Below are 13,386 nucleotides of genomic sequence, written 5' to 3' on the forward strand. Positions count from 1 at the left end.
CTAAGCATCGAACATCTTGCCCATATCTTCGACATCTAACACCGACATCCGCAAAATGCAAAGTGAACATCCAAGGCTTAATCTCAAAGACCACATCTTTGGATATCCATATTGCATTTAACACTTTTCTTCAATCACCTTCAAGATCTAATGTGAAGCCAAAACACTAACAAGAAAAGTGCAATGAAAAATCAAGCTTTAAAGAAAAACTCCTTGTCACTCGAAACAACAATACCACTTCCACTAACACAAGTGCTAGCAATATCAATACTTCAACTACACACCTTCTCCATTCAACAATTTACTCCAAATGCTAACAAATAAATCAACAAGTCATAGCAAATGAATATTATAACCCTTTCCAACACTTCATGGGCAAACTCCCTAAGAAACAAGGTACCAACATAAGCTTAGCACAAAGGACCACTATTGAGAATCCAATCAAAGCTACTATAATGCTACTTCGTGCAAGTAGACTAGCTTCACTATCAACCACTTTAGGGTTTATCATCGTTTAACCAAACAACTTCGTAAACACATTACTCATTATCACATGGATATGATATCAGTATCACAATGACTTGATCATCAAATGAGCAACACTACAAGCAACACCTATGTCACTACTACAAAGGTTTATATGAGTATCAAGTGTCAATTCGATTCAACAAAATGCAACATAAATGCCACACTCCACCAATAGAGCTTACAACACCCAACACCACTAACTTTTGTTCACAACACGGACAAGCTCATGCCACTCCCTTTTTGACCAAACTCAAAACTAATCCAGCACCAAGTTATTTAAAGAGCAATAGCAAGGTTTCCCGGAAAAGAATTGAGCATTATAACCCAAGTCTTCCAATAGCAAACCTAGATAAAATGGTATAACGCTTCACCACTATCCATCCTATAACTCACCATTTGTAAGACCATCATCTCCAACATGCATCAAGGTAAGGACTCTTGATTGCATAATGTGAACATGAGTAATGAGTCACACCTCGTTGCAAATCATCTCTCCAAGAAAAGAAGATGATTTACGTGTTTGATCCTTCATCCCTGACAACTCTCTTTTTTGTCTCATCTTCGACTAAACCTCAAGCTTGCTTTCACATTGCCTTTAGTCCAATCCAAGAAAAGTTTATGAGAGAGCACGGCAATGTCTACTTGAACCAATAGACTAATCCCTACAGTCTTAGTTGATCCACTTGTAATCATGCCTAGGAAGGATCTATTAATGCCGTGCTAAACAGCTACAAACTAGCCTATTTGCCACTCATAACAAACCCAGGAAAAGTTTATTTTTCACCCATGGTACATGGAACATCTCACGGAACCACTGGAACAACTCATTGAACCACTAATAAACTAACCTTAATCCTGCCAACTCAAAGTGTGACCTTGAGTTGCTAATGTGCCTCACTCACAAGCCCAAGTGCAAACTTGTGCTAAATGGAACAACTCAATCCCCTTATGAGCCCAAGAGTAAGCTCACATTATTACAATACAAAAAGGTAACCAAATCCATACCCAAGGAACCAATGTGAAGCCTTTGCACCTAAACTTATACCCACTCGGATCATCGTTTTCATCTCTGCGTATGCAACGAGACTAGTTGCCCAATCTCATTGGATAGTATTCGCTGAGACTCATCTTCTGATACCAAATGTAACGCACGTGGTTTTGTCATCCTATGGTGATTTACTATAGGATAACACCACGAAGCAAAACCTAAACCCTCTTTATGCCATGTGATCCATGCCACGTGTCCATGGGACAGTGGTGTGGAACCCGAGGTTCAGGGCCTTGGGCCATTGAACGAAGGAACGGTGACAAACTCCTAAGCATGGAGCCAAAGAGTGATGGAACCAAACCACGGAGCAATTCCCAAGCATACAACATAAGGAGCAAAGGGACAGGAGCCCGGAGCGATTTGGAACAATCCTAGAGCAACCAGCATCCCATTGCCAGAACCAGCACGCAAAATGGAGCCAAACGAAGTCTAGCACTATTTCGGCATACTGGTGGCCTAACGCAAGGACATGGGTACTCCACCAGCTAGCATGGAATGGAACTTGGGCTTAGACTCAAGCCAGACACAGAACAAGGACAGACACAGAACAAGGACAGGCACACAAGCGGGAGCTAGACTATGCCTTAAGTTGGTCGACCATACCCAACCTACCCACTATCCTTACTATACATTTGGAACCCCCCACAGCCCCTGTTAGGCGCCAACTTTGACTACATGGTCAATGTCGGTCAAAGGGAGGCTCAAGGGTATATTAAGGCATGTTAGGGTAAGGGACTTAACCTACCCTAGGGCTCACAGTGGAGCAGCGGTGCAGTGAAGCTTTTGAGGTAGCTCGGGGGTGGTTGGGTGGTGAGGAACCTTAAGAGGTGGCGTAGCATAGTCTAGGGCAACTAGATCTTTGTCTTTTTGCGCTGGATCATAACATTGGTATCAGAGGAGTTGGTTGCGATGGCCGACCAAGTTGAACGCTGGAATCCTATTGTTGATGGTAGTGCCGACAATGGTGTTGACGAAGCTGTGGAGATTTGGACCATTCAAGATGTGGTTCATGAGCTGCGAGCCCTTAACCGAAATCAGCAAGAGATGCAAGACAAGATGCATGGCATGATGGATACCATGCGTGGGCGGGTTGAGGCACTCGAGGCTGGACAGGGTAGCGCTCCAAGTAAGCCTTCTTTGGTAGATCGACTCAAGATTCCAACCTTTTCCGGTGATGGTGGTGTGGATGAGTGTCTCACTTGGCTAGCCAATGTGAAGAAGTTCTTGGCTGCTAGAGGAACTCCAGATGCAAAGGCTTTAGTGGCTATTCCGATGGTTCTGCTAGAGGAACTCCAGATGCAGAGGCTTTAGTGGCTATTCCGATGGTTTTGCGTGATGCGGGTCTTCAATGGTGGAATTGGTGTAAGCTCCTGAGTTTGGACTTCCCGGGAGGTCACCCAGCCCAGTACTATTCAAACCCAAGGACGCTTAACCCCAAATATCCCAAGACCCTTAACCATTTGGAAAAGGGGGTGCACTCTTGTTCATGGGCCCTTTCCCTCTAGATTTGAACCCCATAGATCGTCTCTCGGGTCGTTCCCTTTGGTTGCTTACAATCCACCACGCTTCCCTGCAAGTTCACGCCCTCGTGAACGGAAGCTGAGAGCCGCAGCTCTCTCGAGAGCCCCGCTCTCTTGACACCCTACCCCTCGGGTCGAGCCCAGCGGGAGCAAACTGGACCAGCCAGATGTCAATCAACATGTGGTGCGATTCCCTTAGCCAACCAACAGAGTCGGACCCGAGACCACTCTGATACCAAATGTAAGCTCCTGAGTTTGGACTTCCCGGGAGGTCACCCAGCCCAGTACTATTCAAACCCAAGGACGCTTAACCCCAAATATCCCAAGACCCTTAACCATTTGGAAAAGGGGGTGCACTCTTGTTCATGGGCCCTTTCCCTCTAGATTTGAACCCCATAGATCGTCTCTCGGGTCGTTCCCTTTGGTTGCTTACAATTGGCTTGAGGAGTCCCGTGTTGCGGATAAGAAACCACTAGTGTCTACCATGGATGAGTTTGAGGCTGCTTTCCGTTTACGTTTTGCCCCTCATTACGACGTGGAGAATGCTCGTACAGAACTTCGCCATTTCCAGCAAGGGAAAATGACGCTTGGGGATTATATTGAGAAGCTTACTCGCTTGATTAGTCGTGTTCCAACGAAGGATCTAGATCAGAACAAGTCCTACTTTATTGATGGCCTACATAGTGAGAGCATGCGGCAGCACTTGCGTCATTCTCAGCCTATAAAGAGTTTGGAGGAGCTCTTTGATGCAGCTCGTTGACTTGACAATGATAAGCACAAGTCTCGTAAGCGTTCGCGGAGTCTTTCTGTCGAGAATCGTCGTGATGATCGCCGTGGACACAAGGATGGGAACAAGCATCACAAGTTGAAGTCGGTGGTGACTACTTCAGATGCAAAGGGGTCCAAGAAGCAGAAGTTCTTTGTGAAGAATTATAGACAGGGTTGTCATCATTGCGGCGAACTTGGACACTACAAGACTGATTGTCCGCAGTTGAAGACCAAGCAACAAGACAAGAAGAATGGCCAATCATCTTCTCACGGTAAGTCAGATACTAAAAAGTTGCAAACTTTGCAGCGTGAGGATGAGGAGAACGACCATTCCGGTCAGAGGAAGCGACTTTCGATCGTTGCTCGTCAACTCAACTGTGTGTGGAACAAATTGAAGCTCGAGGATACGCGTGAATCAGCTTTAATGCTAGAGGGCGTGTTCCATGGCGATCCAGTGCGGATTTTACTGGATAGTGGGAGCGATGACAACTTTGTTTCGGCAAAGTTTGTTGCGGAGCATCGCCTGAACACATGCGGAGTTCTTCCATATACAATGGAAGGTGCAGCTACCTCTACTCAGCATTTCGATACTTGTGTCGAGGGGCTGGAAGTGTTGGTTGGCAAAACCACACTTGTGGAGACTTTTTATCTCGCGGATATCCATCGTGTGGATCTCATTCTTGGGATGTCATGGTTGGTGAAGGTGGATCCAGAGATAAAGTGGAGCATTAAGCGTATCTCGCTGGAGTATAGTGGTGTTAAAGATGTGTGGTTTGGCGAGGGCATTCAACCACCAGTTGTTATGCTCTCTGCTACATCTTTGAAGCGGGCTTGTCGTAATGGAAAAGCACTTTCAAGTTACTTGCTGTTTGTTCGTGATTTGGGGGACCAAGGCACGTGTGGGGGAGAAGCAGTAGTACGGGATGTACTTGATGAGTTTTTTGATGTTTTTCCACATTTACTGGCGTCCATTCCGGTTAAGTTATGCGGAGGAGCAAGAAGTTCAACGAAAAGTCAAGGAGTTACTTGAGTTTAGATTTATTCAGCTAAGTAAGTCTCCGTTTGGTGCTCCAGTCTTGCTTGTGAAGAAAAAGGATGGTTCAATGCGGATGTGTATTGACTACCGTGCTTTAAACAAGAAGACAGTGAAGGACAAAATGCCGATGCCACATGTGGATGATATCCTGGATAAGCTTAGTGAAGCACGAGTGTTTACCAAGATTGATCTGAGGAGTGGATATCATCAGATTGCAATGGATGATGCATCTATCTCCAAGACGGCATTCAACACAAGCTTCGGACATTTTGAGTTTACATTTATGCCATTTGGTTTGACGAATGCACCGGCCACATTTACTCGGTTGATGACGGAGGTATTTGGGCGTTATCTTCATGAGTTTGTGGAGATTTTCTTGGACGATATTCTTGTTTTTAGCAAGAATATGGAGGAGCATAGGGTGCATTTACGCAAGGTTCTTTTGTTACTTCAAGACAGCAAACTTTATGCGAAGAAGAGCAAATGTGAATTTGCAAAGTCGGAGGTGGAATATCTAGGCCATATTGTGACATCTAAGGGTGTCAAGACGGATCCAAGGAAGGTGGCTGTGGTGGAAAATTGGCCTACACCGACTATAGTGGCCGAGTTGCGCAGTTTTCTTGGTATGGCTAGGTACTACCAACGTTTCCAGCATAAGTTTGCAGAGGTGGCTATTCCTTTGACACGGTTGTTACGCAAGAATGTGCCATTCGAGTGGAAGATGCCACAAGAGGAGAGTTTTGTGGCGCTGAAACGATTGTTGAGCGAGGCTTCAGTGCTTCGCATTGCTGATCCATCAAAACCTTACAAGGTGACATGCGATGCAAGTGGTTATGCACTGGGAGTGTAAGCAACCAAAGGGAACGACTTGAGAGACGATCCATGGGGTTCAAATATAGAGGGAAAGGGCCCATGAACAAGAGTGCACCCCCTTTTCCAATTGGTTAAGGGTCTTGGGATATTTGGGGTTAAGCGTCCTTGGGTTTGAATAGTACTGGGCTGGGTGACCTCCCGGGAAGTCCAAACTCAGGAGCTTACATTTGGTATCAGAGAGGTCTCGGGTCCGACTCTATTGGATGTTAGGGGAATCACACCACATGTTGATTGACATCTGGCTGGTCCAATTTGCTCCTGCTGGGCTCGACCCGAGGGGTAGGGTGTCCAAACTCAGGAGCTTACAGGGAGGCGTTCTCATGCAAGAGGGACAGCCTATTGTATATGAGAGTCGAACTTTGAATTCCGCGGAGTAATGCTATTCCACATATGAGCAAGAGTTACTCTCTATTGTTCATGCTTTGCGGACGTGGCGGCACTATCTTTATGGTGCAGTGTTCATGGTGTTGACAGATCACAAGCCACTTGTGTATCTTTTCACACAGAAGGAGTTGAACACTAGGCAAGCTCGTTGGATGGTCAAACTCATGGAGTTTGGGGAGTTTCCTATTGAGCATCGTCCGGGAAAATCAAATGTGGTGGCGGATGCTTTATCTCGTGTTCGTCATGTGATGACGTTACAAACACGATTTTGTCATCATTTGAGTAAGGTGGTCAGCGAGTTTGGGCAGTTGGTTGAGCATGCTCAGGCTCAGGATGCTGAGGTGGCCTCTTTGCGAGCCCAGATGGAAGCCCCTTTCTCATTGGTGGATGGGATTCTCTACTACAATGGCCGTGTATATTTGCTACGGGTGGATGCGTTAATTACTCAAGTTTTATTCCACTATCATGATCGTCCAGAGGCCGGTCATTTTGGGGGGAAGAAGACGTATGAGTTGATTAAGCGCAACTTTTATTGGAGGAATATGAAGGCTGATATCCTCAAGTATTGTAAATCATGCGAACTTTGTCAGTGGGTTAAGGTGCCACGGGAGAAGCTGGGGGGACTTTTGCAACCTTTACCTATTCCTCAGAGCCGTTGGTGTAGTATCTTTATGGACTTCATCACTTGTTTGCCACGAACACAGAGGCAAAAGGAGCAAGTATGGGTCATAGTGGATTGGTTGACAAAGTATGTGCAGTTGTTGGCTCTTCGAAAGATTGTCACTGCCTTAGACTTGGCTGCGGTTTACTTGGAAAAGGTTTTTCCTGATTTTGGTTTGCCGGAGGACATCATTAGTGATCGAGATTCAAAGTTCATCAGTGGATTTTGGAAAAGCTTTGCAAAGGTTATGCAAGTGACTTTGAAACTCTCAAGTGGAGATCATCCTCAGACAAATGGGCAAACCGAGCATGTGAATCAGGTGGTGGAGGATATGCTACGTTGTAGTATTGGTCAAAGGCAAGAACAGTGGGACTTATATCTTCCGTTGGTGCAATTTACTTACAACAATAGCCAACACAGTGGAACCAAGCTAAGTCCTTACTTTGCAATGTTTGGAAGGCATCCTCGAATACCGGTGGAGTTGGGATTGCATTTGAGTAAGGACGTTCAAGAAAAGCTTGATTCCGAGGCAACTGATCTAGCCACAAAACTTGATGAGATTCTGGTGGTGTGCAAACGGAATTTGCAAGCAGCTCAGGATAGAGCAGAGAAGTTTGCCAATGAGCATCGTCAATTCTGGGAATATAAGGTGGGTGATCTCGTCTTTGTGCAAGTGATCTTTCCGTCAAGTGAGCGGCGGAACACCTTGGTGCCTTTGTGGACAGGGAAGAGTGATAAACTTTCCCATCGATATGCTGGTCCATATGAAGTGCTGGAGCGCATTCGTAAAGCGGCTTATCGGGTGCGGCTGCCAGCTGGGGTGAAAATTCATTTGATATTTTATGTCAGCCAGTTGAAAGGTGTACTATCTCGGAGTGACGGGCCCAATGCCTCCTTGATGTATACGGCTGTGGAAGATGGACCAGGAGCTTGAGCAAGATTCCCCAGAAAGGGTGATCACCGGTACAACTTGTCCTTGGGACAAGGACTTTGTTGGGGGGGAAGAATTGTTAGGCGCCAGCTTTGACTACGTGGTCAACATCGGTCAAAGGGAGGCTCAAGGGTATATTAAGGCATGTTAGGGTAAGGGACTTAACCTACCCTAGGGCTCACAGTGGAGCGGCGGCGCAGTGGAGCTTTTGAGGTAGCTCAGGGGTGGTTGGGTGGTGAGGAACCTCAAGAGGTGGCGTAGCATAGTCTAGGGCAACTAGATCTTTGTCTTTTTGCGCCGGATCATAACAGGCCCCCCCCCCCCCTTTGAGGAACACACACTTTGGGCTTTCACCCCAAGCCTCCCTTATTATCAGGAGTTAGTCTCTGGGACAAACTCGAAACTTACTAATTATGGAATGGCGTTAGATTGTGAATTTGGACATGGGACGAACACCATTGTGTTCAGAAGAATCTTTACATTCCATAGATATCCCAAATGAGCAAATCTAGACACTTTCCATAAATAGTATTTGGGACCGAAATGAGACTAACATAAAAGGCATGATAGTGAGGGTGTTTGGTAGACACGGTAAACTATCATGTAGCGATATTGAGGGACTAGTCTAAATATGTGAGGGTTCTTGTCAAGCCAGTGCAAGACAAAGCAAAAGAGAACTAAAAATCCATGCCAAGTATGCTTGGCTGAATAGACATTTAGGAGTTCTGTCCTTATGCTCATTCAGCCAAGTACAAATGCAAAGTTTAGTTTACTAACACTTGAACAAGAGGGGGCAGTAAAAGGAATCAACAATACCGACCTCCTGTCGTCGTGGTAGTAAGGAAAGAGTGTCTGTAAGGACTGGCCGACATGTAACTTTCGATACCCAAAGTCACATTCGCGACAGGAAGCCAAACAAGTGTAATACAATGGGATTGAAAGTTTCGACTTGAAAAGTCAAGAGTGGGAGTGAAACTCCAAAGAAGGGCTCAAGGAATGAGCTCAAAGTAAGCAATAAATGAGTCTCTAGAAAAGGGACACAAGAGGACTAACACATGACACATGGAAGTATCGAGATGGACCTAAGATGGAGTCCAAGATGAAGTCCGAGATGGACCTGAAATTGAGTCCGATATGGAGTCCAAGTTGGACCCGAGATGGAGTCTAAGATGGACTTGAGATGGAGTCTGAGATGGACCTGAGATGGAGTTCGAAATGGACCCTAGATGGAGTCCGAGATGAATCTGAGATGGAGTTCGAGATGGATCCGAGATGGAGTCTGAGATGGACCCGAGATGAACCTAAGATGGAGTCTGAGATGGAGCCGAGACCAAGACCGAGTTTGAGTCAAAATCGAGGTTGAAACCGAAACCAAAACTGAGTCCAAGTCTGAGTCCGAATACTAATACAGGTTGTTAGGTGAAAGCCCAAAGCAATTGTCCTCTTGGGGGGGGGGGGGGGGTGGTTCTAAAAGTATAGTAGGGAAAGTGTGGGGGTTGGACCCCAGTATGACCCAAGAAGGCTATGCCCACGTGTTAGGTGAGGATATATCCACTGAGGAGTCCAAAGTTAAAGTGAATATAGATAGATAAGCGGGGTAACTTGGTGAAGTGTTCAAGAGCTGCCTTTAGCTCCCCAGAAGATCGAATGGTCGATGCTCCTAGTCCAAGTATGGGTGACACTACCTACTTGGATACTTGGTGTGGTTCAACAGAACCTTGCTCTAGCCCATGGCTAAAGCACCCAAAGATAGAAGATGGGAGAGTACCCATGAGGCTTGTGTAGGGCTATAGTGTTCCGAAATGCTATCCCAAAGTCCCAGACTGTAGAAAGGAAAAGGAGCAATCCTCTAATATAGTGACTAAGAATATAGTAATATAGTGAGGAAGTTCTAGAGGACAGTGGGACTTAGTGGTCGGGCATGCAGGCCTTGATTCAGTGGCAATGTTGGCGAACTCGGCCATGGACAGAAAGGGATTTGGTGGGGACTGAAAAAGGGATATTGGGGAAGGTTATTCCTCATATTCGCGAGCATCCTAAGGTTGCTAAAAAGTGGATCTAGAATGACCACTCATGGATAAATGGCCCAGTCTTTGAGAGATGGGACTATGATGTAAGTGGTGTTAGATCACTAGTGTGACAAAAGTGAATATGCATAACCTTAGTATAACAGGCTGGTATGTTAATAGTACCTTTAGGTGTCGCTCACGGGATCAAACATGTGGAGCACTTGGACCAAGTGCAATAGTTGAGTGGCATGAATGCCATTTTTGGGGCTAGTAAGTCCCCAAGTCCAAAATAAGACTTATGGAGGTTGTGAGTAAGACTCCTCTAAGTGGTTAGAGGTGTAATTAAGTGATTAAAGTAGAATGGAAAATTTAGTCATTTACAATCTAATTATTAAAGTAGAGTTTCAAATAAAAAAGTTTGTGGTAGGTTCAAGTGATGCAAGAACTTGGAATAGAAAAGTTTTTTCTGCAACAAAAAATGAGAAGGAGCCATGTGCATCCTTGGCAATAGCAAGCTCTTCAATAGCAGGCTCAAAAAAAAATGTAAATAGAAAAAGACATGTGAGTAGTGGATTTACTCATATGGAGAAATGCATTTGATTTGAATACCATGATGAGTATAAATAGTTGTGTTAGAGTTTAAAAGCTACAAACACTTTAAAGGATGCATAAAAGCAATACAAATTCATATGTTTATGGCGGGTTGGAAGTAATGCTTATGAGAAGGCAATTCTAGAACATGGTGGTTTATTCATTTTCTACATTGAGGGACTTTAATTATTTTTTAGGTGAGTAAGTATTAGCATTGATCTTTTTTATTAATTCTCTTTCTATTGTAGATGAGTTTTGAAATAGTTACTGCCTAAATTCCAACAATAAATCTTATCAAAAGTTACCATATGATGTTGCTAGCAAAAACAAGTGGCTCTAAACATGTATATATATCTAAAGCTTGTTAGAATGACTTGGCCATTTTTATCTTATAACAAACCTTTATGCACGTATATAAAAGGCTAGGTTATAGAAAATAAACCGAATCTTAAGGATTTGGTGTATTTGCTATAATATCAATACAACTTCTTAGTCAAAAGCCAATAGAAGTGATAGGTTCAGCTTTAAATGATTTTGGAATTTGATTTGCAAAAAAACCAACTAGGATCCTTAAAATTATTAAAAAGAAGTAACAAACAAGTGAGCTGATATAATTGACAGAATTGCACCATTCTGAATATAAGTATATTACTAGAGAATGAAGAGGACTAGTGCTTCTGAGCAACCAAGAGTATAAGTGTTTTTAAGTTAAAGAATAAAAGATTCATAAGATTGAATGGGCTATATGTCAACTTGGAACAAGATATATAGTCAAGTGTCTTGCTTGGATTGAAGGTAAATTATGTGGTAAACATATTACTATAGGAACTTTATGCACTTCAGCACCTTATTTTGGGGGATGATAACAATATGGTGATCCTCCACAACATTATGACTAGTTCATGTGGTTCTGTCCAATAGAATTCTGCATGCATGGTTTGTTATAGCACAAACTATCCAAAAGCCAGAATATATATCATATATTTGGCTAATTGAAAAAGGGGTGAACTTGACGAATTTAGAGCTTCAGGCTTTGGTTGAAGTAGGCTTTAAATTTGAAAAAAATACTTTATAGCCACAACCACAAGCTCAATATCAACACTATTTTCAAGAAATTTTGAAAATAAGAAATAACAAACATGTGAAGATTACAAATACTTAGTCAAAGGAATGAAAAGCAACATACTCAAAAACATTATAGTTGAAAGTGGAAGTTAAAAATGTCAACATCAAGCAGCAATATTGTCATCATAAGTATATAGTTTTTATTTATAGAATTAATACTATAAACAAGAAGGTTTACAACATCACAATCAATCAATTCCCAAGTTGCACTTGCATAAACTTCTTTCAATATCAAAATTCTGGTAAGTTTTTCATCCCTTGCAAGTATATATATTTTATATATTGTATATTTCTTGAGATGGATCTAAATGTTAAAGTTTGGATTCATTGCCCTACAATGTTTGAACATGAGGTGTTTATGACATTGAAAAAGAATTAGATATTGGTATTTTATTCAAATTTAATATAAGATAAATAAGTTTTATTTATAAACTATATCTAAAATAACATATGGGATTTTATGTAATAATAATAAATATAATATAAATATATATTATAAATTAGAGGATTCTTACTTAAATAATTAGTATAAATACTAATTATTAAATATTAAAAATAATAGTTTCTTTTATAAACTAGTTGATAAGGCAAAACCTCTATTAAATAGCAACTACTGGTAGTTTACCAAAATCTAAATATTATTAAATTTAATAAAAATATTACCATTAAAATCTTAACAGAATATTCTTTAGTGTGCTAGAATATTTTTAAAATATTTTTGCTCCCTTAGGCTCCCTGTATTGGCAAATCCAGAGTTTCAGGATCTTTCTCATCACCATTTTGCACTATGTTATTTGCAAGCTCGGCCTCATTCTCCAAGCTAACCGCTTATTTTTCTAAACTCCACCTCTTTTTCTTCCTTTCTTGCCTCACAGAAAGAAAAGGTGAAGACAACAAAGCACAAATCATATCCACGACTACTCCTGTTGGTAGTCAGTCACCGTTGTAATGGGCCCCCACTCTACAGACTGCATAACTCGAGCACAGCTCCTCCACTCCAGAATGGCCTCGTCTCTCCAGGTTCTTCTCATCTTCTTTGCTCTTACAGTCACTCTCTCCAATTCAGCTGATCCAGATCCACTCCAAGACTACTGCCTTCCTACTCAAGCGCAGCAGCACCAGTGCAAGAGCTCGCCTTCACCCAGTGACTTCGTCTCCAGAGTCCTGGGAAACGCCCCCAATTCCCAGCCACCGCAGACCTCGAACGCCTCTCGACTGACCTCGGCAAACTTCCCAGCTCTCAACACCATGGGCCTCTCCATCGCCAGAGCTCACCTGGGAGTCGGAGGCTCGGCCCCGCTGCACTACCACCCCCGAGCATCCGAGCTCATCTACATTGCGGAAGGAGAGGTGGAGGCCGGGTTTGTGGACTCGAGCAACGTCCTGTTCGCGCAGATCCTCCAGCCGGGAGACGTGATGATCCTTCCCAAAGGCATGCTCCACTACCTATACAATCCTGGCAGCAGCAGAGCCACATTGCTGGCCTTGTTCGATAGCCAGAGCCCCGGAATCGTCCCCGCTGGCCCCGGTGTGTTTGGCTCTGGGATTCGAGACGAAGTTATCGCGTCGTCCCTCGGGGGACTCGACCACGCCACGCTTGAAGCGGTGAAAGCTAAGTTTAAGCCTCGGCCGTGATAGAGTCTGTTTGTGATTGATTTGAATAAATTACAAAATTGTCGTTTTTCATATTAAATCAGATAAAGTTATCTGTTAACAAAAGAAACGGGCCGTACTCTGGCTGCTGGATGCATTTTATTATGCTAGCCAGATGTCCGGCCAACAGGCTAATGCTTTAATAGCGTCTTAACGTATCTAATCGTGTTCCAGGATGAATTTAAAGCAAAAGAAATTTTGTGACAATTCTTTTTCCCTTGCCTCTGCAAACATTCTCGGATTCTAATGCGGAGCCAGC

The 13,386-nt window shown here is 43.4% G+C and overlaps 1 protein-coding gene across 1 annotated transcript; it reads left to right on the forward strand.

The window, feature by feature from the left end:
* Positions 1 to 12,422: 12,422 nt before the first annotated feature.
* LOC9634107 (germin-like protein 2-4) lies at positions 12,423 to 13,109 on the forward strand. The gene has a single exon (XM_002979190.2). The coding sequence runs from the start codon at positions 12,423 to 12,425 to the stop codon at positions 13,107 to 13,109; it is 687 nt and encodes a 228-aa protein (XP_002979236.2).
* Positions 13,110 to 13,386: the final 277 nt, after the last annotated feature.

Source organism: Selaginella moellendorffii, unplaced genomic scaffold (genome assembly GCF_000143415.4).
Source record: "Selaginella moellendorffii unplaced genomic scaffold, v1.0 SELMOscaffold_40, whole genome shotgun sequence".
Lineage (NCBI taxonomy): Eukaryota > Viridiplantae > Streptophyta > Lycopodiopsida > Selaginellales > Selaginellaceae > Selaginella > Selaginella moellendorffii.